General features: G+C 41.7%; 2 protein-coding genes across 2 annotated transcripts in view; one reads left to right on the forward strand and one right to left on the reverse strand.

The window, feature by feature from the left end:
- Nucleotides 1-5,758: 5,758 nt before the first annotated feature.
- Nucleotides 5,759-7,352, forward strand: LOC115148247 (prolactin-releasing peptide receptor-like). The gene is made up of 2 exons (XM_029690205.1): nucleotides 5,759-6,246; nucleotides 6,427-7,352. The coding sequence occupies exons 1-2, from the start codon at nucleotides 5,795-5,797 to the stop codon at nucleotides 7,061-7,063; spliced, it is 1,089 nt and encodes a 362-aa protein (XP_029546065.1). The 5' UTR covers nucleotides 5,759-5,794; the 3' UTR covers nucleotides 7,064-7,352.
- Nucleotides 7,353-22,349: 14,997 nt separating this feature from the next.
- Nucleotides 22,350-25,768, reverse strand: part of LOC115149165 (calponin homology domain-containing protein DDB_G0272472) — a 40,584-nt gene continuing 37,165 nt past the window's right edge. Inside the window, exon 7 of the mRNA XM_029691757.1 lies at nucleotides 22,350-23,329. Within this exon, the coding sequence (XP_029547617.1) occupies nucleotides 23,132-23,329 (198 nt within the window). The 3' untranslated portion in view covers nucleotides 22,350-23,131. The remainder of the gene's footprint in view (nucleotides 23,330-25,768) is intronic.

The raw sequence follows: 25,768 nt of genomic DNA on the forward strand, positions 1-25,768 counted from the left end.
GGATTTGCCAGGATCATTCTCCAACCAACTGAACAATTTTGACAACAGCTTCATCACCGTGCACACTGAGGACTGACACAAGAGGAGCATGTGGTGTCTGTAAGTAATGGACTTGAACAGATACATCTTGACCAATCAATTGGTTTCGTCAAAACACACCCTGCAGGGTCTGTAACCAAGTTCATGAACCAAGTTCATTCCTTTTTTTTATGGCCGAGATTCAGCAATTGTTTTAAAGATGGGGTTAATTTTGTGAGAACTTTGTAATGAGTTTCCCGAGTTTAACATCATAAGCATTAGCCGAGTATGCAACTGTGGAGTTATGTCGCGTTTAAGTTCTAGTCGGTACTAGGAAACTGAAATGTCCAAGTTTTTAACTGGTTATAGATATTCACGTGCAGCGTTCAACCAGTTAGCAAGTCGAACATTTCTAAGTTTCCTAGTTCCGACTAGCACGTGAACGCGGCATTACATCAACATCCAACGCATCGCCATCATATCACGCATACATAGGCCAACACAAAATATAATCAAGTGCACGGTGCCATGGGCGGTGCTCAAATGGGGCTTATGTTTGTATTTTACCCAAAACTATCTAACAACAATCTGAATGGTTCCGTATAAATGTTTGCTCAAAGGCATGATTACAATGAGCATGTTGAATATTTTTCTTGTATTGCCGACGGCTCTGCGCCTGGCTTAATTGAATATAAATTGCCGTCAGGGAAAGTTGTGTAGATGATTTCAGACAACTGCCTATGGGCAGCCAATTGCAGGTTGGCCTACTAAAACTATAATAAAATGTATAATCGAGTCTGACATTGGAGAAAATAAAATCTCCGCCACTAACTTGGAGATAAACCGCCCGTCTCTCTCTCTCTCTCTCTCTCTCTCTCGCGCTCTCTCGCGCTTCATATCAGCAACAGTATACTCAACACTTTTCAGGATATGAGTGTGTGGAGAGCGCACTTGACGAACGTTCCCAGTCTTTCAAGGAGTTCACTTCACCTTTTGCTCACTGCACTTGAGGTACCACGTCTTTGATCAAATATATCTGTTTCCTTAATTTTTGAAGAATTGCAGCTTTCGTTTTTACTTCATTAATAAGGTAAGACTTAGGTTGAGTTCAGTTATTATTTACTATTATTAATTATCATTATTATCTTTACTATAATAAGGGTTTGATCAAGTGTTTTCCCCCAGTGATATGTTGTTGATATTAATCAGAATATTAGGCTACTGTTGTTGTGGTTATTATTAGCAGGCTACTTTACAGCTGTATAGTACGTTGTTGTATAGTACGTTGTAATAGGAGTATTACAATAGTACAACTACTATCTGTTTGACATGTTTATTAGAACAAGATCCCACATTGAATACAGGTCTAAACCTTTATTTCCTTCATCCTACAGTTGTCCATTTAGCAAATGTGAAAGAATATCCCAGGAGACAATCAATCTGAATTTAATTAAAACGACTAACAGGCAAGGAGATAATAAACTACAATAGTTCTCATTAAACCTTACTTTATTTGAACATTGGAATAATATTTTTGGGTACAGATCTATTGAATGCAGGTTTTAAACATTGCAGATTTGTTCTGAAGATATCTGTATTGTCAGCATAAAGAATCATATCCATCTTTCATCCAAGTCAAATTGTCTGTGTTGGCTGGGACAATGGGTGTAATGCTTATGACCGACTGTCTGCATTCTCTACTCCTCCAATCACTGATCTATCCAGTCAGCCACAATACTTACCATAAACTAGTACATATTGAGTGTGACTGACTCTGCATATCCAAGCTACTGAATGATATGTAGAGATTTACATCATATTATATTAAAGGTATTTATTAATCATTTTACAACACTCATTATTTTTATTTTATTAACCAGAGGTACTTGTACATCAAGTTGATGGTCATGCAGGCATGTCAACAATCTGAACTATCAGCAATTACATTCAAGTTCAAAGGAACTAAGTTAATAATTCTTACATGTGGTGGTAAGCTTGCATGGGATGGGATAGTTCAGATATTAACTGGATCCACTGCTCTATGTACAGTACCAGCCAAAAGGTTGGACACACCTACTAATTTTAAACGGGACAATGACCCAACACACCTCCAGGCTGTGTAAGGGCTATTTGACCAAGAAGAAGAGTGATGGAGTGCTGCATATGTGGGAACTCCTTCAAGACCATTGAAAAACATTCCAGGTGGAGCTGGTTGACAGAATGCCAAGAGTGTGCAATGCTGTCATCAAGGCAAAGGGTGGCTACTTTGAAGAATCTCAAATATAAACTATATATTGTTTAACACTTTTTTAGTACTACATGATTCCATATGTATTATTTCATAGTTTTGATTTCTTTGCTATTATTCTACAATGTAGAAAATAGTAAAATAAAGAAAAACCCTTGAATGAGTAGGTGTCCAAACTCTTGACTGATATTGTATATTTGATGTCTTAAAACCCTGGCCATTTCAAGCTGGGGGAGGGATTACAGCTGTTTGAGCGGCCAGGCATGCACTTATACAGGGCCAGCCCTGGACATAGGCGACATGAGGTCGCTTAGGGCCCCCACGGCTAGGAGGACCCTGACCAAAAAACTTTAATAAATACATGTAGGATATCAGTCAGGGTCTCAACTTACTGTTAGAATAGTGTAATACACAAGGTGCGGTTGTGAATCAGCAGTTTTCCTCTTATGTAAGTCACTGACAGTCACTCAATTAGCCCATGTCAGCTAACATTTTTTAGATCTAAACTGTCCGAAATGACTGACCGGGCATGAAGGGCGCGTGCCCAAGGGCCCTGACTTCTAAGCCATCCCCATTGATTGTGTTAGTCACTCTTACTCAGATATCATATTGCATATGTGTAGAATTTCAGGAAATGTGCTGTAAAACTGAAGTTTTGTCTCTCCGCCCTGAGGCAAAATTAGTAGAATTCCATTAAATATGTTATAAAATTGTTAAATGTTATCTATGCCAAAAAAACATGCCATTCTGCTGTAAAATGATTACCAACATTACTCACTTCATGTCAACAACAAAAAAATTGTATTGAATATACTATAATCTACTTAAAAATAAAGTTGAACCCCCCAAAAAATACATTTATTAAGACTATTATGACAGGTTTTTTTCTCTCAGAATAATCTAGAGGCGAAAGAAACACCTATTTAGGCGAGCGGAGTGGAACACTTAAAAAAAATAAAGGAGAGTTCAATAAAGTTCATGGTTATTTCCCATAATTGTCGGTTACACGATTACAAGATAATAGTGCCAGCTCTAATCATGGTGATACTTTCTAAGGGGTCTGTCAGGCATCTTTCAGAAATCCATCAAGCTTGTTGTCTTGCCTAGGACTTTATTTTGTCATTTAATCTCCTTTCTAAGGATTTCAAAATGTGACTGTCCTTCCTTTACCAATACCTTCAGTATTGTATAATCATGTGTTATTTCAGAAAATTATTATTTCATTAATTATTTTTGTTGTATGAAAGCTTTCAAAAAATAGTAAAAGCTTTGACATTTTCCCTGTAAATGATGTGTCCGCTATTCATACACACATTTTACAGGGATTACAAGATTAATTACAACCATCATTACTGTGTCTTATAAAATGTACATTACCACAAGTAAATATTGAAATTATAGCTTCAACTTTGCTGATGGGCTTCATTGCAGTCCTCAACCAATCATGCTGCATGCATGATTAGTTTTCATGCAGAATAGAAGAAATGTAAGGAAAAGAAGGAAAGGAGAAAGCCATATATTTATATTGTTCTGCTTATTCCGCTCCAGATATTACCACAAGCCCGTTCTCCCCAAGTATGATGCCACCAACCTCATGTGCACTGAACAAAAATATAAACGCAACATGCAACAATTTCAAAGATTTTACTGAGTTACAGTTCATATAAGGAAATCAGTCAATTGACATAAATTCATTAGGCCCTAATCTATGGATTTCACATAACTGGGAATACAGATATGCATCTGTTGGTCACAGATACCTTAAAAAAGGTAGGGGCGTTGATCAGAAAACTAGTCAGTTTCTGGTGTGACCACCATTTTCATGCAGCGCGACATATCTCCTTCACATAGAGTTGATCAGGCTGTTGATTGTGGCCTGTGGAATGTTGTCCCTCTCCTCTTCAATGACTGTGCGAAGTTGCTGGATATTGGCGGGAACTGGAACACTCTGTTGTACATGTCGATCCTCAATGGGTGACATGTCTGGTGAGTATGCAGACCACGGAAGAACTGGGACATTTTCAGCTTCCAGGAATTGTGTACATATCCTTGCAACATAAGCCTGTGCATTATCATGCTGAAACATGAGGTGATGGCGGCGGATGAATGGCATCTGTGGCATTGTGTTGTGTGACAAAACTGCACATTGGAGTGGCCTTTTATTGTCCCCAGCACAATATGCACGTGTAATGACCATGCTGTTTAATCAGCTTCTTCATATGCCTCCCCTGTCAAGTGGATGGATTATCTTGATAAATAAGAAATGCTCACTAACAGGGATGTAAACAAATTTGTGCACAAAATTTGAGAGAAATAAGCTTTTTGTGCATATGGAACATTTCTGGGATCTTTTACTTCAGTAGAAAGCCAGTATGAGGTTTAGGCTCAGGCAAGAATGAAAGGTCGGCGGGTGCGTGGGAGTGAATATATCTATAGAGTTAAAAAAGTACTCTCACTCAAAACCGTGAAGAGGATTAACCCAAGGAGTCCGAGATGCAAAAAATAATATCATGAATTGAATACATGCTCGAAAGAATACAAACATGAAAGTGCAAGGAGCTATATAAGAAATAAAAAGGAAGGAGCAGTCGTTTTGGCATTATGTCTTCATCAGTGCTGTACAAACAAATTAAGAAGACACGTACTTAAGACACAAGATGTGTGTAACAGGGGCAAGCAGATAGTTAATTAGAGACTGGCGAATCAGGAGTCAATGCATATTAACAAGGAATATATAGAACAGTATCAAAAATGGACAATTCAAAATGTCACATATAATTGGAGAGGCAACAGTCTGGGCTACATAGCAATATCAGAAGCAATAGATATGAAATACTGGGGGGGACTGCTGGTGCATGTAGACAACACTACTGGAAACATACAAGGTCCAATTCTTCATTAAGCCCTTGGGGTGTAGAGTTTTTAAGTAGAAGATCCATCTTGCTTCCCACTGGAGTAGGCGCTCATCCGTATTGCGGCATCTGCGGCTTGACCAAACATGGTCAATGGCACCGAACTTAAGATCAGTCACAGCATGATTAGGCCCTTGAAAATGTCTGGCCACTGGTGATTTTAGGTAGTTTCTTCTGAAAGCACTGCATTGCTCGTTGATGCGTAACTGTAGTTGTCTGAGCGTAATACAACCGTATGGACAAGACAGTAGATGCACTACATTGTTAGATCGACATGTTATTCATCTATAGATGGTGTATTCTTTATTTGTTATGAAAGATCTGGAGGTGTGGCACTTTTTAATACCTGTACAGGCCGCACAATCCTTTATTTCAGCTCATGAAACCTGGGACCAACACTTTACATGTTGCCTATACATTTATGTTCAGTGTACAATAATTTAGGATCTACATCATTCACTTGTTTGAATGCCATTGTTTTCCAGTTATGAGCATTTTATTCTTATTGTTTGTCACTAAAACTTCCCCAACCCCTGTGCTTTGACTTTTCCATGGTAAGCTGCTAAGTGGCTGGTACCCAGGGCTCCCTACTGCTGTGTAGTTAATCGGTTACAGTATGGAAGGCAGTGGCACTGGATGGACTGGAGGTTTGCTGCCCTCTGTAGGCGAAGAGGCAACTAAGGAGGACTCAGTCTTTGAGGTGGCTGTCCAGAACGGCTTGGCCAACCACAGCTCTCTGTTTGCAGACGTGGCTCTGCTGCAGAGCTTCAAACTGCTCATCATCCCCTGCTACGCCCTGGTGGTGGTGGTGGGTGTGTTGGGGAACTACTTGCTGCTCTACGTCATCTGCTGCACCCGCAAGATGCACAATGTCTCCAACTTCTTCATCGGGAATCTGGCCTTCTCAGACATGCTGATGTGTGTGACCTGTGTACCCTTCACCCTGGCCTATGCCTTTAACCCCCGTGGCTGGGTGTTTGGCAGGTTTATGTGCTACCTGGTGTTCCTGATCCAGCCAGTCACAGTTTACGTGTCTGTCTTCACCCTCACCGCCATTGCTGTCGACAGGTGGGTGGGTCCCTCTGACTTGAGATAACAAAAACACATCGTTTTTGACTGGGTAGTTTCAAATGAACTGAAATACAAAAACGTATGTAAAATAATAAAATTGTCATTATTGATCTTTATGAAAATGTTTTTCAAAGCAATGAATAAATCAATATTATTGTCCCTCTGTGTCCCTGCCAGGTACTATGCCACTGTGCATCCTCTGAAGAAGCGCACCTCGGTGGCCACCTGTGCCTATGTGCTGTCAGGGATCTGGCTGCTGTCCTGTGGTCTGGTGGCTCCAGCTGTGGCCCACACCTACCATGTGGAATTCAGAGAGGAGGGCCTCACCATCTGTGAGGAGTTCTGGCTGGGGCAGGAGAAGGAGAGGCTAGCCTACGCCTACAGTACCTTGCTGGTTACCTACATCCTGCCACTCTCCGCCGTCTGTGTCTCCTACCTCTGCATCTCTGTCAAGCTGAGGAACTGTGTGGCACCGGGACATCGGACCCGGGACCAGGCAGAGGCACAGCGAGCCCGGAAGCGGAAGATCTTCCGTCTGGTTGCGCTGGTTGTGGCGGCCTTTGGGGTGTGCTGGCTGCCCATTCACGTGTTCAACGTACTGCGTGACATCGACATCCGCCTCATCAATAAGCGCCACTTCCTGCTCATCCAACTAATGTGCCATCTGTGTGCCATGAGCTCGTCCTGCTGTAACCCCTTCCTGTATGCCTGGCTGCACGACCGCTTCCGCGCCGAGCTGAGGAAGATGTTCACCTGCCGCCGCCACATCGGCATCCCTGCCAACCACTGTGCTACAGCCAGCGTGGCCCTGTGACTGTGCAGGGACAAGGAGAGAGAAGAGACAGAAGATCTCTGATACCGGGTGTAAACATGTTGTAGGTCCAATTTTCTGATTATTTGCTATTGACCTAATGTGGACATGACAAGAGTTAATTGTGACTTACAGCTGATTACAGAGATATTAGGTGGCTCCCTAGTCATTTTTCGATGAACAAATTAATTGAACATGCATGAGGTGATTGCCTGGAAAGAATGAATGAACTGATTGAATGCCAATAATATGAAGGTAACACAAGAGAGAAAAAAGCAAGAGAAAGAATAAAGGGAGAGGGAAGGAGAGGGAGAAAGAGGAGGCGAGGTGACAGGACCACCAACAAATGTTATTTTGAAGGCCATTATGCACAGCCACAGTCATTGTTTAACACCAGGAAACATCAGCAAGCAGGAGATTCATCTGCCAAAAATTTGATGTTTGGTGGATAATTTCAAGGCAGTGTTAGGGTTCATTCCTTACGTCCTTCTTTGTCAATCGTTGGTTCATTGGTGAAATTAGCATTATGACAATATCTTTAATTAAATCATTCAAAAACCTTTATTAATGCAATTGCAGACAGAAGTTGACAATCAGGAACATAGCACGCATGTTTCTGAGTAAGTTCTGCATCAAACAAAAGGTCTCAAGTTGTTTTGTTAAACCGAAGTCCCACCTTAGTGATGTCACTAACTACGTCATTACCTTTTTACTCCTGAGACCAAAACCCTATATAAACAATGGCTTTTAGTGGTATCTTAAACTTAGCAGTAAACGTCCACTCCCCAAAGCTGATTTATTGTGGAATGTCTAACTAGTCTTTTATCTCCCACAATCCCCTGCAGAGTTCTGTCTCAGTCACACACACACAGACAGAGAGAGACAGAGAGAGACAGAGAGAGAAAGAAAACAACTGTGGAAGAATTCTAAAACTATATAATGAATATATATATTGTTAATCTATAGTCTAGGACCCTATAAATGTAAGGAGGGAGGGGTCTTATAACCCTTCCCCTTCTATTAATATAACATAAGCATAATCAATTATTATAATACATCAAACATTTGTACAGCCCCAAATCATGACCGCTAGGTGAATCCTGACAGCAGCTAAGCACTGTTCACACAATAGTTGCTTCTACATACGTGATGTCCCCCATAACTCCAGATGGACAGTTGTCTGCTGAGGTTAGAGGGTAGTAGTTGTCCCACCTAGCTATTTTAAGATTAAGATTAAGATTAAGATTAGGTCGCTCTGAATGAGAGAGTCTGCTAAATGACTAAAATGTCAATGTAAATCGTCAATGCAGGTTTGGTCCCCAGACTGGTGTTTGGCAGTGGATGACATGCTTAATGACATGAATACAGATATAATCTCGGTCTCCACTCTGTGAATAAACATGCTTAATAAAACAGTAGGTGGTGTTTGTTCCCCCATGGTAACATCTCTATTTTTATTGCAGTCTTATCAGTCTGTTACCCATCTTTGTCTCTGGGGAACGTACACCGCTTCTGAAAATACTAATTTAGAATTGTTTGCTACCCGAGTGGCGCAGCGGTCTAAGGCACTGCATCGCGGTACTGCGGCATCACTACAGCCGGGGTTATATCCCAGGCTGTGTCACAACCGGTCGTGACCGGGAGTCCCATAGGACTGCGTACAATTAGCCAAGCGTCGTCCGGGTTAGGGGAGGGCTTTACTCATTGCGCTCTATTGACTCCTTGTGGCCGGCCGGGCGCCTGCAGGCTGACTTCGATCGTCAGTTGAACGGTGTTTCCTCCGACACATTGGTGCAACTGGCTTCCGGGTTAAGCGAGCAGGTGTTAAGAAGCGCGGGTTTTGCGGGTCATGTTTCGGAGGACGCATGACTCGACCTTTGCCTCCTGAGCCCGTTGTGGAGTTGCATATCACGAAATTAGGGAGAAAAAGGGTATAAAATTACAAAAAACTAAAATGTAATTAAGTGTTTGTTAGGCATTTGCTGAGGTCATGCTTCCCACTGCTTGCTTGCATTAATGACTGCATTATAGTTTAACTGAGGTGTTGATTCTTATTGGTTTTTTAGACCAACCACAAAAAACCTTCCCCACTTTCAATACATTTAGTGAAATGTCATGGTGCCTTGCTTTAGTTGTTGTGAATCCCTAATAAATGGCCTTCTGTGGTTTGTGTCATGCCATATAAAATGTCTGTCCTTAAGTGATTGCATGCAATTATGTATACAATTCTGAATAAACAAACACTGAGAATTGGCCAATTGCTGATTGAAAAAAAAGCTACTAAGCTTAATGTATTACAGATGGCAAATGTCTTAAATCATTAAAAACTTAATTAAATCAAATAACAACACAAATAACAATCATATACACTTATGGGGCTATATCACTTAAATGCAATGTTAGTTTTTAGGCATAGTTTGTAGACGTAAATACCATAATGAATAGACTGAGAAGGAGTAAATGGAATATTTAGAGGCAAGACTGCAGGTAACTAGAGAACAACTATAATGCACTAATCCAAGAACAAGTAAACAAAAAACTAATATTTTATTTCAACAAGTAAACAGTGATCTGTATGACTGTCCACAAATTCCATCTGAGGTTGCTGTGGCCACGTATGGTTGCCATGGTCACATATTAGGGATTTTATATTCTGGTAATGTGTTAGGCCTATGTGGTAACAATCCTCACATCACCCAATAGCATCCGAAAAAATCCATAGAGAGTAACAAACACACTTGAGAACAATGTGGATTCAGCGACAATGACTTTGAAGCTGCGTTTACACAGGAAACCCAATTCTGATCATTTTTCACTCATTGGTCTTTTAATCAATCAGATCAGCTCTGAAAAAGTTCTAATGTGAAAGGTTCTGATGTGATTGGTCAAAAGACCAAATAGTGGGAAAAATATCAGAATTGGTCTGCCTGTGTAAACGCAGCCTACAGAGAGCTTAAATCTAGATGACCAATGCACAACTTCTGTACAAACTAAACTCACCCCTCCCCCCCCCCAAAAAAAGAATATATATTTTAGGTTAACAGCTGTAGACCATCTAACAACCAACACTACTAACTGTTTGGAAAAACACATTTAGGCTATTCTGTCTGTTCTACTGTGCCGTGACAATATTGACACTAATTAGGCAAAGCAGAGGAGTCCTTTTGGCCACTTCAAACAGCAAATCAAGCCCAGATATCATATTGTGCTTGAAGTGCAGACCATTATGGTGTGCGTGCATCCAATTAGATGCAATTAAAATTACCATCTATAAAACAATCTTTCAATCAAACCAAGAAATTAAGGACATAATCACCATCAAACAAATATAGGCCTGCCCTAAACACTGTGGGTGAGTGATGTGAAATCAGTGGATCTAATGTGCATGAACAAGAGATTATTCAATATCCATGCAAATTATAATATATATTTAGTCACAACTAGGTAACAAGTTGATGTTGCATCATAGTAAGCCAATGACTCCTTAGCCTCAGTACAGTCTCTGACCTCCTGAGGAGTACGGATGTAACTATCAATCTCACTGTCTAAGATCTCCTCATCACCAGCCACCTTCACCACCGGGACCTGCACCCTCTTTATCTTAGTGTACATCACAGAAGGCTGTTCAAACAAACTCCTCTTGCCCCAGTTCTGTGCTGAGTCCATTACAACATTGTATGTCAGGTCAACATCTTGTTGCTGGGCACTTTCTGCATTTGGTTCTCCCACAAATGGTTCTTGAAGTGTCTGTCCTGGGGTCTGGGATGGAACAACCCCCTCCAGGCATGGTGTGTTGGTATGGCGCCCAGGCAGGGAGTCCTCTAAGCTGGGTGGGAGTTCAGACTCAGAGGCCAGGGTGTCCTCGTGGCTGCTCAGGTCCCTCCTCAGTAGGGTGAGTCTATAGTTCAGGATGTCATCCACCATCTGGATCACAGGCAGAGCGTGTTAGCCCCCTCAGCCAGGGCAGCTCCTGGCCCCAGCTTGCACAGCACCTCCTTCAGCTCCATCATCTGCTTCAGAGCTATGGAGGACTTGCTGATCTTGGCCATCTGGCAGAACCTGGCCAGAGTGTATTTGATCTGAAACTGGGTGGGCTTCAGGGACTGCCAGGCCAGAAAGATGGAGGCTGTGAGGATGAGGAAAGCTTGGTGGCCGGTCACCAGCTAGGCATCTGCAGCCAGCTCCAACAAGACAGCGGCTCGCTTTCTCAAATCCTTGGAGGACTCCGAGAACTCTTAATGAACATGCTGAGAGCTTAGTTTGTAGCTGACAGAGAAAGCTGAAAAAATTGGGCCAATCCATCTAAAGGTTAATTGGAGCATGTCAAATTGGGCCTCAAGTGAAAGATAGGAATCTATATATTATTTTTCTTAACCCTCTACAGACTAAGCCCTTTCTAAGCCAGGGGAGGGGCGTTCTACTAAGCTATATGGAATTGTTTTAAGAAAGTCATACCAAGGCTCATTTAGCTATTTGATTTTGAATTTTAAGACACCTTGAAGTGTAAAATAAATAAATACAAATTATTAATGAAAAATTATTTTATGCCTTACTCCTATTAGCCCATACAAATGCATGAAACAACAAATTCAGTACATGGAACAACGTTAGTGCCAAAAATATTATCAAAATGAAGTTTGTTCTGAAGTGGCCTATATCTGAGAGATATAAGAAAGATCAGGAAACACATGTTATTTTGTTTTACATGTATTTAACCCCTTATTTTTGGCACTTAACGGTCTACATATGTACTTCCATTCATTTTTTTCAACGGGTACCAGTGGACCTTCAGAGTCTTGTGAGGTCTGTGGGCGTCCTAGAACAAAACCTCTTTCCAAAGAGGGGTCATATTAGTGTATAGCCAAACTGTTCGGACAGAAGTTGGCAGAGTCCCTAGACAAATGTGGGGGGTCGTAGAGCAAAATGGAGAACACCATCATGCTCATGAGTGTCTCAACCGTTCGGATGCTTCAGACAATTTTGTGGGAAGACCGATTTTCAGGATGTCTCATGGTCTGACAAACTCTGTTCTTGCTATGTATCGGCAGATGCAGTGGATCCAATGCAAAAAAATGGATATCTTAAAGGAAAACTCCACCCAAAAACTATATTTAGGTATTTAATTAATTAATCCATTGTTGGCATAATCCCAAAATGTTTCACTTGTCAGTAATCAAGTTTTCAAAATATAGAAATGTTCCCCGTATGATGCATTTTGCTTCACATGATGCTGCACTTTGTATCATATGCTGCAAAATACATCATACGGGGATGATTTCTGTATTTTTAAACTGGGGATTTTTATGAGCGACTCCGGGATGCTGGCCTTCTAGGCAGAGTTGCAAAGAAAAAGCCATATCTCAGACTCACCAATAAAAATAAAAGATTAAGATGGGAAAAATAACACAGACACTGGACAGAGGAACTCTCCCTAGAAGGCCAGCATCCCGGAGTCGCCTCTTCACTGTTGACTTTGAGACTGGTGTTTTGCGTGTACTATTTAATGAAGCTGCCAGTTGAGGACTTGTGAGGCGTCTGTTTCTCAAACTAGACATTCTAATGTACTTGTCCTCTTGCTCAGTTGTGCACCGGAGCCTCCCACTCCTCTTTCTATTCTGGTTAGAGCCAGTTTGCACTGTTCTGTAAAGGGAGTAGTACACAGCGCTGTACGAGAGCTTCAGTTTCTTGCCAATTTCTCACATGGAATAGCCTTCATTTCTCAGAATAAGAATAGACTGATGAGTGTCAGAAGAAAGGTCTTTGTTTCTGGCCATTTTGAGCCTGTAATCGAACCCACACATGCTGATGTTCCAGATCCTAAACTAGTCTAAAGAAGGCCAGTTTTCAGTTGTGCCCAACATAATTGCAAAAGGGTTTTCTAATGATCAATTAGCCTTTTAAAATGATAAACTTGGATTAGCTAACACAACGTGCCATTGGAACACAGGAGTGATGGTTGCTGATAATGGGCCTCTGTATGCCTATGTAGATGTTCCATAAAAAAATCTGCCGTTTCCAGCTACAATAGTCATTTACAACATTAACAATGTCTACACTGTATTTCTGATCAATTTGGTGTTATTTTAATGGACAGAAAATGTGCTTTTCTTTCAAAGACAAGGACATTTCTAAGTGACCCCAAACTTTTGAACGGTAGTGTACTGTATGTGCAGCACTTTGTTTAAGCATCAATTTATCAAATCAGTTCTTGTTTTCTTGCACAAACTGTGCGCTTCACCTGTCAAACTCTGTAATGTCTCAGAAAACACAGTGATATTGCTATGCACAGGACTAGTATTATCAGAGGACGTTGGAGTTTTACAAAAAAACTGTAGGTTATTCTGTCTGCAATTGTTACTCTCCTGCCATGTAAAAATTACTGACATGGCAGATTCTAATATTAAGGATGTGGTGTTTTGTGCTCCTGCAACATAATTACATTACCCAACATCCCCCAGTAAAACTAACCATGAAGAGAATGATATTGTTTGGCATTTGAGTGAAAGCGTAATTCTGTTACCATGGAATTGCCCAATAAGCATCAAATGTCTGCCTAATAACAACATGTATTTAGTCAGGCAATTTAATTATCAGGCAATCAAGGCTAATGCTTACAGTTGAGGTAAATTATTACACACTTACGCCTGACAGTGTGTCTCCAGTTGTTCAATGATAGTGGTGGGGGAGCCATTATCTTCAGAGTCTTCCCCATCTCCTGGTAGACCACGCCGATCAGCCTGGGGTTTGCCTCCAGGAGACAACTCATGGTACCCATTGTGAGGAGACAACTCATGGTACCCATTGTGATGAGACAACTCATGGTGCCCATTGCGATGAGACAACTCATGGTACCCATTGCGATGGGCCAGCACGCAGAATCCCACCAGAGCCTGTTTCTTCTGCAGGCTGACCAGGATTAAGTTAAGGTGCTCATTGTTCTGCTTCAAATAGGTCCCTGCAGTCTCTTCCATGAGAAAGATAAGTCTAAGAATGCAACAGAGAGCACGCACCCGGTGTATGCCTGTTTTAAAGAAGTGATACAGTATTGTCAGCCAAACATTATTAAAAGACACAGTATTTTGTGATATCCAACCCTCACATTGTGTCAGTTGTTCAACAGCAAGTTGAAGGAAACAGTAGTAGTAGTTCTCTACAGGGAAACTGCCATTCCTACCTTTTACTTGATCCGGGCATAGCGTCTTGTCCTCTTCTGTGCAATTCCTGTATCTGACATCTACAGGAGCAAAACAAGCAGACAAGAAAACACAAACAAAGTATTCAGTTAGCTAAATCACAGTCACAAACGATGATGTTTGACAGAGATGTTGAATGGCCTTACAGACCAAGACCCAAGCCTTAATGACTAACATTCAGAAGGAAAGCACATTCTTATAGACAGCTGCATACATCGTTTAGCTAAGAAGATGACAGATAGACCATAGTTAGTTAACTAGCTACCTGTGCCCTGTGTCTTCACTTCAGGTGGTGGTGAGTAGCAGTGGAGGCTGCTGAGGGGTGGATGGCTCATATTAATGGCTGAAACGGAATAAATGTCTTTGATACCATTCCTCCCATTCCGCTCCAGTCATCACCATGAGCCCGTCCTCCCCAATTAAGGTGCCACCAACCTCCTATGGTGAGTAGACCTTCAGATACCACAGTGCCACAATCTACACATTATAGACCCGACAATAGTCACGTCTATTATAGGCATTGGTTGAAGCTCAGTGTTAAATTCAAATCTCCCTATCATAGTATCAATATGACACCAATCTCGATGAAAATTCACAAATCAACTTGATTGGAGGTACACAACACACTCGCGCCTCTCGTCCTGAGTCATCCGTCCATTACCGAGATGCACATACCAGAATTTTTAACAGGGTCTTTAGCAATTGAGTTTTAAGAGGATTTCTTGCTCCTACCTACCTCAAATTCTAGACGTCATATTAAAACGAGACTATAGCGCCCATAAAATGACCATTGGATTAAAAAAAAATGCAGATTGACTAAGTGTGTAGGTGCAACCTGGTCTCATAGCATTTCGTATTATTCTGTATGTAAATCTGTGATGCTCCATTTAGTATGATATGTTAACTTTGGTATGGTTACAAAAGACAGATGGTTACTTAAGGCAACCGAAAGGTTGCTAGTTTGAATTTCATCACAGACAACTTTAGCATTTTAGCAACTTTTCAACTACTTACTACTTTTTAGCTACTGCTGCTTGCGTCTTACTAGAACGCAGGAGAGATCAGCTCTCAGACTCTCAAGGAAGAGGTCGTTGTCCTCATCCATGAGATGCATGCCATCCCTATGGCAGGGTTTCCCAAACTCGGTCCTGGTGATCAGTAGGGTTATGAGCTAGGATCTTATCAATAAATAAAATCAATAAAACGCATGACATTGTGAGGGTTCACAAGTAGAGCATGTGTTATGCTGTATTAAAATGTTGTATAATAATGTTACATAATCACCTTCCAGTGTAATAACCATGGAAATTAAAAACAAAAAAAGAAAGCCAAAAAATAAAGGAAATTCACATAAGCGCCACAATGCCTACTACACCGATGCTCTACCAAGGTTTTTCAGCACACAGCTTTACCTAGCTAAAGTACCAGTCAAAAGTTTGGACACACCTACTCATTCCAGGGTTTTTCTTAAATTTTACTATTTTCTACATTGTAGAATAATAGTTAAAACATCTAAACTATGAAATAACACATATTGGATCAAGTAGTAACCAAAAAAGTGTTAAACAAATCAAAATATATTCTATATTTGAGATTCTTCAAAGTAGCCACCTTTTGCCTTGATAACAGCTTTGCACACTCTTGGCATTCTCTCAACCAGCTTCATGAGGTAGTCACCTGGAATGCAATTCAATTAACAGGTGTGTTAAAAGTTAATTTAATGCGTTTGAGCCAGTCAGTTGTGTTGTTACAAGGTAGGGGTGGTATACAGTAGATAGCCCTATTTGGTAAGTCCATATTATGGCAAGAACTGCTCAAATAAGCAAAGAGAAATAACAGTGACATGAGGGTTAGTCAATACAGAACATTTAAAAGAAATTGACATTTTCTTAAAGTGCAGTCACAAAAACCATCAAGTGCTATGATGAAATTGGCTCTCACGAGGACCGCCACAGGAAAGGAACACCCAGAGTTACCTCTGCTGCAGAGGATTCATTCATCAGAGTTACCAGCCTCTGAAATTGCAGCCCAAATCTTTTTCCACAGAGTTCAAGTAACAGACACATGTCAACATCAACTGTTCAGAAGAGACTGCGTGAATCAGGCCTTCATAGTCGAATTGCTGCAAAGAAACCACTACTAAAGTTTGCTTTCATTTAATAATAAAAAGCATGAAAAGGTAGCATAATGGGATAATATCTTACTGTGGTGTGTAAGGAATCCAATACTTTAGCTTGCATTCAGTACAAATCACATTATTTTGGCAGCACCTCCTCTAAGAGTATGAATTAGGCTGTTTGAGAAGATTTGAATCCTAAGCAACCTGGCTACACATAGCTACAGTAGTAGGTCAAAGCTGTGTGCTGGAAAACCTTGGTAGAGCATCGGTGAAATAGGCACGGTGGCGCTCATGAATTTTCGGCTTCAGACCAATGCCTATTCTCACTTAAAACATTGTTTTTGGTTTTTAATACAAAAACCACTTCTGACAGATAGCAGGTATCTTAACTTTAAATAGATAGCAGGCTAAATGTAGCTAGCTATGTTAGTTAGCAAAACATACGATTGTGAGCCAGCCAACACTTATAGTTATTATATGAACGTTTGAATTCTTCTTCTTTGGTATCATGGCGTTCACACATTTATTTCGTGCATGCCGCCACCTACTGTGCGGTAGTGTGTGGTCAATTACTTTATATGTGATACAAAAATAAAAAGGAAGGCGGGGAAAGCAAAAAATTGCACCACCAACTAACCCTCCACCTATACCACTTTTTCATAAACAAAAAATAAATATACATGTATTTTAAAATGTATAATAATAAAATCCCCTTCCAACTAAACCCTACACTCAATAAAAATCCACTATCCCATTCCACTACCTTGACCCTTTCTGCTCCTGCAGCTTTCCAATGACCTGAGAGGATGGGAAACCGCCACTCAAAACACTCTGTAACTTTTCTGAAGTCAAATCTCATATACCCAAATACTTCTCTGCAACTGCCACCACAACATCTATTTTCTGTAATTTACGTTACAGTTGATAACCATTGCTATGAACGCTAAGAAGCCAACCTTACAGAAGCATATATCACTCGTTGGCCTATCCCTCTGTGCTGGCACAGATCTACAACTCACAGGGAGCCTCTCCGGATCCCTCACCCTTCACCCATCCTCCTCTAATTTTTCCACTGCCTCAGCATACAACACCTTCTGCACTACTCTGATTAGCCACCTCAACCTGCCTCTCTTGCACCGGGCACTTCCAATCTCCAGCAACATGGGCACCCCTACAGTTGACACACAATTTTATCCACCGAAACTACACAATCCTCTGTCCCATGCCCTCCTGCAAACTTCCAACATCTTGGAATCCCCCTCTAGACACTGCTGCAACATGACCATAAGTGTTGCACCTGAAACAACACAGTGGATTCGGCACACAAGCTCTAACAGCATAACTGATATATCCTAACATGACTTTTTCGGGTAAAAACTCAAAACGACTGACAGTGACTTTCACCACCGGGTATGCATTGCACCAAATGGCGGGCGTCACAAACACTAGGAATCTTCAACTTCAATTTCTCCATCTCCACACTTAAAGCTACCCCAGAAATCACGCCTTTCAATGATACCCTATTACTAAGGGCAAAGCAAGAAACAGATCTTGACCCAAGTTGAGTGACACGGAGCACCCGCTCTCTCTGGCAGAAGAAACACAAACAAATATCCCAAGTCCAATACAGGTTACTGATTCAACTGCACCCAACTCCTTTCCCACCCACCCTGAAACGACAAATGTATGCACCAAAAGGCAAGGATCTACTTTCTCCAAAAATCTCTCATACTAGAACAGTTTCTTCTTTACGTCCATTGATGCCAAGCTCAGGTTCCGAGCTCTTCACCACACCTTCCACCTCACTTAACTCGCCCTCATTCACTTCCATTTCACCTCCAGAACTCGCCCTCATTCACATCCATTTCACCTCCAGAATTCGGTTTGGTGCACGGCTCACTTTGTTTGCACTTGACACCAATCTTCTTCGACACCCCATCTCCATCTTCCTCAAATTCAAATCCAACCTCTGCTTTCCTCATTCTCTTCGACCTCTTCTTCCTTCCTCCTCAGAAATCCACTTTTCTGTGCCCCTGTCCCAATATTCCTCTTCTTCTGACTTTGCTTGCGGCCTGGTGGCATCCCAACGTAACTCCATCTCAGAATCCAAAACTCGATCAAGCCTTGCACACTACCACCCTTACCTTAGTTCTGCTTTTGAAAGCAACTGCAACATTCCCATTGGAACAGCATAATATAGCTGCTATATTCACAGTGTGAACAGTGAAAACTTGATTTCAAGTGCTTCATGAAGTAATGGTCAAAGAGAGAGAGGTGTGGGTCTACTCCAACCAGAGGCTAAATAAATGTTATGATAGAAAATAAGTATTTATTTCATAATTGTAAAAATTATAGGCTATAAGTTGACAGAAGACACATTCTGACTTTCACCCAACTATACAGTAATCCTTCCTATGACCAAAGGCAGACCAACACACTCTGACACATTTTGCTATCTACCTATAAAAACAACTGTCCCTGAATCCCAATAGCTTTTTTCACAAGGAAATGCCACTTTAGAAAATGTCCATATGTTACACCCATGCAATTTGCTTCTGGAGATTTCAATAAATTGAGAGTGCATTCATCTAAAGGCATAGTGGTAGTCTAAACCTGATGATTACTTTCTGGTGATTACTTCTGACAGTGATGGCCGCCTCGCTTCGCGTTCCTAGGAAACTATGCAGTATTTAGTTTTTTATGTGTTATTTCTTACAATGTTACCCCAGGAAATCTTAGGTTTTATTACATACAGTCGAGAGGAACTATTGGATATAAGAGCAATGTCAACTCACCAACATTACGACCAGGAATACAACTTTCCCGAAGAGGATCCTCTGTTTGGCCTACCACCCAGGACAATAGATCGGATCCCAGCCGGCGACCCAAAACAACGGCGCCGCAGAAGGAATGGTCTTCTGGTCAGGCTCCATTGACGGGCACATCGCGCACCGCTCCCAAGCATACTACTCGCCAATGTCCTGTCTCTTGACAACAAGGTAGACGAAATCCGAGCAAGGGTAGCCTTCCAGAGAGACATCAGAGACTGTAACGTTCTTTGTTTCACGGAAACATGGCTCACTCGAGACGCGCTATTGGTGTCGGTACAGCCACCTGGTTTCTTCACGCATCACGCCGACAGAAACAAGCATCTCTCTGGTAAGAAGGGTGGGGGTGTATGCCTTATGATTAACGAGACATGGTGTGATCATAACAACATACAGGAACTCAAGTCCTTTTGATCACCTGACTTAGAATTCCTCACAATCAAATGCCGACCGCATTATCTACTAAGAGAATTCTCTTCGATCATAATCACAGTCGTGTATATTCCCCCGAAGCAGACACATCGACGGCCCTGAAAGAACTTCTTTCGACTCTATGTAAACTGGAAACCATATCCTGAGGCTGCATTTATTGTAGCTGGGGATTTTAACAAGGCTAATCTGAAAACAAGGCTCCCTAAATTCTATCAGCATATCGATTGCACAACCCGGGCTGGCAAAACCCTGGATCATTGTTATTCTAACTTCCATGATGCATATAAGGCCCGCCCCCGCCCTCCTTTCGGAAAAGCTTACCACAACTCCATTTTGTTGCTCCCAGCCTATAGACAGAGACTAAAACAGGAAGCACCCGCGCTCAGATCTGTTCAACATTCCCGAACCAGAAACCGTGGATTGATGGCAGCATTCGCGCAAAACTGAAAGCACGAACCACTGCTTTTAATCAGGGCAAGGTGACCGGAAGCATGACCGAATACAAACAGTGTAGCTATTCCCTCCGCAAGGCAATCAAACAAGCTAAGCGTCAGTATAGAGACAAAGTGGAGTCGCAATTCAACGGCTCAGACACGAGAGGTATGTGGCAGGGTCTACTGTCAATCACGGACTACAAAAGAAAAACCAGCCTCGTCGCGGACCACGATGTCTTGCTCCCAGACAGACTAAACAACTTCTTTGCTCGCTTTGAGGACAATACAGTGCCACTGACACGGCCTGCGGGCTCTCCTTCACTGCAGCCAACGTGAGTAAAACATTTAAACGTGTTAACCCTCGCAGGGCTGCAGGCCCAGGCGGCATCCCTGGCCGCGTCCTCAGAGCATGTGCAGACCAGCTGGCTGGTGTGTTTACGGACATATTCAATCAATCCTTATCTCAGTCTGCTGTTCCCACATACTTCAAGAGGGCCACCATTGTTCCTGTTCCCAAGAAAGCTAAGGTAACTGAGCTAAATGACTACCGCCCTGTAGCACTCACTTCCGTCATCATGAAGTGCTTTGAGAGACTAGTAAAGGACCATATCACCTCCACCCTACCTGACACCCTAGACCCACGCCAATTTGGGGCTTACCGCCCCAATAGGTCCACTGATGACGCAATCACCATCACACTGCCCTAACCCACCTGGACAAGAGGAATACCTATGTAAGAATGCTGTTCATCGATTACAGCTCAGCATTTAACACCATAGTACCCTCCAAACTCGTCATTAAGCTCGAATCCTGGGTCTCGACCCCGCCCTGTGCAACTGGGTCCTGGACTTCCTGACGGGCCGCCCCCAGGTGGTGAGGGTAGGTAACAACATCTCCATCCCGCTGATCCTCAACACTGGGTCCCCACAAGGGTGCATTCTCAGCACTCTCCTGTACTCCCTGCGTGGCCATGCACGCCTCCAACTCAATCATCAAGTTTGCAGATGACACTACAGTGGTAGGCTTGATTACCAACAACGACGAGACGGCCTACAGGGAGGAGGTGAGGGCCCTCGGAGTGTGGTGTCAGGAAAATAACCTCACACTCAATGTCAACAAAACAAATGAGATGATCGTGGACTTCAGGAAACAGCAGAGGGAGCAGCCCCCTATCTACATTGACGGGACAGTAGAGGAGAGGGTGGAGAGTTAAGTTCCTCGGCGTACATATCACGGACAAACTGAAATGGTCCATCCACACAGACAGCATGGTGAAGAAGGCGCAGCAGCGCCTCTTCAACCTCAGGAGGCTGAAGAAATTCGGTTTGTCACCAAAAACACTCACAAACTTTTACAGATGCACAATCGAGAGCATCCTGTCGAGCTGTATCACCGCCTGGTACGGCAGCTGCTCCGCCCATAACCGTAAGGCTCTCCAGAGGGTAGTGAGGTCTGCACAACGCATCACCGGGTGCAAACTACCTGCCCTCCAGGACACCTACACCACCCGATGTCACAGGAAAGCCAAAAAGATCATCAAGGACAACAACCACCCGAGCCACTGCCTGTTCACCCCGCTATCATCCAGAAGGCGAGGTCAGTACAGGTGCATCAAAGCGGGGACCGAGAGACTGAAAAACAGCTTCTATCTCAAGGCTATAAGACTGTAAAACAGCCATCACTAACATTGAGTGGCTGCTGGCAACATAGTGACTCAACTCTAGCCACTTTAATAATGGTAAAATGCATGTAATAAATGTATCACTAGCCACTTTAAACAATACCACTTTATATAATGTTTACATACCCTAGATTACTCATCTCATATGTATATACTGTACTCTATACCATCTACATCTTGCCATCTTGATATAATTAAATGTATCACTAGCCACTTTAAACAATGCCACTTTATATAATGTTTTCATACCCTACATTACTCATCTCATATGTATATACTGTACTCTATACCATCTACTGTATCTTGTCTATGCCTTTCGGCCATCACTCATTCATATATTTTTATGTACATATTCATATTCATTCCTTTACACTTGTGTGTATAAGGTAGTTGTGAAATTGTTAGGTTAGATTACGTGTTAGATATTACTGCATGGTTGGCGCTAGAAGCACAAGCATTTTGCTACACTCGCATTAACATCTACTAACCATGTGTATGTGACAAATACAATTTGATTTGAACCTGGTTTGTCTGTAGTTTAAATTAGTTTATCGGTAGTCTAAATTGTTTTAATTATTAATCCATGTTTCTTTAGACTAGAATTTTTTCAATTATTTATTCTTCAAAGTGCTTTAACAAAGTTTACAATATAAGAAAAGGACATCTCAATATGTACAACATGTACACATGAGTTATACAGTAAGAGGGAATAATATCCACATTATTTTGTTAGTTCACAGACAACCAATAATACGAAGTAATCCTTTACCGACAGGTATAGCTCATTATAATGTGGTTGTAATTAATGTTAATACTTGTCATAAGCATGTACCGGTATGACCCCTATTATACCGGTCTGTCTGCATAGTGTTACCAAATATACAAACTCAATGTGCCACTGTTCTGTTGGAGATTTTTTTCTTCTTTTTTTTAACTATTCAATTCCTTCTTCAGTGGTTTTGCTCTGGATTTAACCTTCATATCACACTCCTCCTTACAATCACATCAAAACGTTAATAGAAAGACAAACCAAACCAACTGCCAAAAATGTACAGCACCTAACAACAGGCCTGTGTGGATTTGGTTCATGTTCTTATACTGTCTTTATACACACACACCATAGAGTTGTAGTTGTTAAGATACCATTATTCAGAGTTTAGACAACATTCAAAATGTAATGAACAATCAAAAGTGCATCTGTTCAGTAGGAATAGACGAAGACAGTGCTTGGTATGTTATACATAGGTGAATGAAACGTTCTTTGGGAGGCAAGCAGGAATTCTTCAAACAGCCCAAAACATAGGCATTGAGGGAAATAAACATCTAGGAAGCCTTGCTCTGAATGATTAGGAACAGGATGTAGAAATATATATTTCTAGACATCTCATTTGAGTGAGTTCATGGACATCAGGATACTGGGTTGCTCCTCGATGATGCGCACCAGCAGGTTGTCAATGTACTGCTCCAGCTCCTTGATCTTGTTGTCCCTCTTGGAGAGCTGGTCCTGCTGCTTCACCACCAGGGAGATCAGCTCCTCCTGGGTCAGCTGGGAGTACTGACCTTTGACCCCTGTGTCTTTGACCTAGAAGGAAAGAGGGGAATGGAGGTGGTATGAGTCAGTGCCATTTATATGTTTCCATAGAATTCTCCAAAGATATGCCATGCATTATCCATTAAGCAATGTTTAGTCTATGCATGAACCCCTACAAAGAGCACCTTCAAAAATATTGCTAAACTTTAAGCACCCAACCAAGGCTACTGTATTTTGTTTCTTTACATAAGCAGAAAGGATTCAATGCACAAAAAAGTTATAGCTTTCAGACACTTGTAATGGATGGCATGCTTGGGTGCAATGTCAACCAGATGTAATTTCTAAGGAGTCCTGGAGCCTATGACTTCCCACACATGATTCTACCTCACTCCTGATTGGAGGAATTGTGTTACTTCTGGACTTGTCTCCGTGTTGCTGTGCTGTTTGTTGCTACTTGGCTACCTGTTTTTACTTTTATTAACAGTTTAATCAAAATCAGCATTTACCAACATCTATGTTTTTCCTCACTCAACTTTTTTCATTCAACTTTTTCACCCCGGATGCTTTATCTGGACATGGTTCTACAGGACCTCCACCAGCTGAAAAAGCTAAGTAGTAACATTAACATGATGCCTTCTAATTGCAGTCGCTGTACTCTTAATATACAAGACAACTTTCCCCTTATTGTGAGGATAGCCGTGTTACAAGCCCAACTTCCGATGCAATCGTTAGGCAAGGGCAATTTAAATGTAGGAAGGGATGAAACAGCGTCTGCGCCACCAGTAAGTACAGATAGTAGTATAAATCCCCCCCACACAGTCCTTGCAGCCGGACAATTTTCTCAAGGCTTCTGGAAAGAAATTCTGTTGGCACACTCAACCTGTGTCGCTCATTCAAATGAAAGAAACGTTCAACCGGTTCTCCCCATTAAGCAACGAGTCAGAGTCAGAGGCCGAGCCTTCTCAGGTCTCTCCTCCACCTGTTACGGGGTCTGAGCCATTAGCGACTCCATTACCCCCAACATTAGACTTAAAAAGAATCATCCAGCGATCATACACTGTTTACCAGGGGGCAGGGCTACCGACGTAAAGGCTAATCTGAAGAGGGTACTGGCTAAGGCTAAAACTGTAGACCGTAGAGTATAGGGCAGTGGAGGCTCCTTAGAGGAGGAAGGGGAGGACCACCCTCCTCAGTGAAATTTCATAAAAATAAAAAGTTATTATTTTTAGATAAAACTATATTAAATATATTCATATGTCACCAAATAATTGATTAAATAACACTTTTTTGCAATGAAGGTCTACAGTAACTTCAACAGCACTGTCTGGGGTAGCACCATGGTGCAGCCGGAGGACAGCTAGCATCCATCCTCCTCTGGCTACATTGACTTCAATACAAAACCTATGAGGCTCGTAGGCCTCACCCCCTTCCATAGACATGGTAATTATGACCACTTCCGGAGGACGTCCTCCAACCAATCAAAGCTTTTGCAGTATGAACTGACATGCTATCCATCCAAATCAGAGAATTAGGATCAGAGAATGAACTATTGAGTTGTATTGGGATTGTGCCACAGAGCATTATGGGGGTTCTATGTGTTGAGAACTTGGTGACATTGTTGGATAGAGATTATGAAAAGTGATAGGTAAGCATTTCTTGGAATTTTATTCAATTCAATTTAGTTTTTTAAAATTACAGGAGACTGAGGAGGTATATTATCAATTGTTTTCTTGGTTTTAGAACTTTGTGTGTCCAGTTAGTGCAATTTATTTAAATGTGTCTTGCTAACTTCAGTAGCTAGCTAGCTACAAGCGCCAGTGTGCAGTTTTCTGCATCAGAATGGTAGAATGGCCAACGCTGCCGAAAATGTTGTGTACTTTTTGTTGAAGAACCCCTTTCATTCTCTGGGGTACACAGAAAAAGTGCAAATTAAAAGCAAGGGTCGACCTCTGCCTGAAATCAGTTTCATGAAGAAGGATGAAAAGGTGAGGGTGTTCAATACCACCTGGTATCAAAAGTATAGCTGGTTAACAGGGAGACTCATCAAGCCGCATGTATCGCTGGCCTTGCAAGAATTTGCTTTTAGAGGACACGACAAGATGGAAATTTCCGCCGACAAGGGCAACTACAAGGAGCTTGCAGAGGATATTGCACGTTACGATGCTTTACTTGCTGAACATATCGAACTTTCGACTGTCTTTTCTGGGATGTTGAAAACAATTCTGAATGATTTGATAGCTTCCATCTCATCATCCATTAACTTCTCTGGGCTAGGTGGGACGTGACCGTCCCACACTATTCAACAGCCAGTGAAATAGCATGGCGCGAAATACAAAACAGCAAAAATCTCAATTTCATTTTCTCAAACAATCAACTATTTTACACCATTTTAAAGATAAGACTCTCGTTAATCTAACCACATTGTCTGATTTCAAAAAGGCTTTATGGCGAAAGCATAAAATTAGATTATGTTAGGACATAAACTTCACA

This window comes from Salmo trutta, chromosome 15 (genome assembly GCF_901001165.1).
Source record: "Salmo trutta chromosome 15, fSalTru1.1, whole genome shotgun sequence".
In the NCBI taxonomy this organism is placed as follows: domain Eukaryota; kingdom Metazoa; phylum Chordata; class Actinopteri; order Salmoniformes; family Salmonidae; genus Salmo; species Salmo trutta.

Excerpts from the sequence above, each read along its gene's own strand:
- LOC115148247 (XM_029690205.1), top strand. The coding sequence starts at position 5,795 with ATGGAAGGCAGTGGCACTGGATGGACTGGAGGTTTGCTGCCCTCTGTA. Across the intron at positions 6,247-6,426 it reads ACCGCCATTGCTGTCGACAG|GTACTATGCCACTGTGCATC; the intron begins GTGGGTGGGTCC and ends TGTCCCTGCCAG.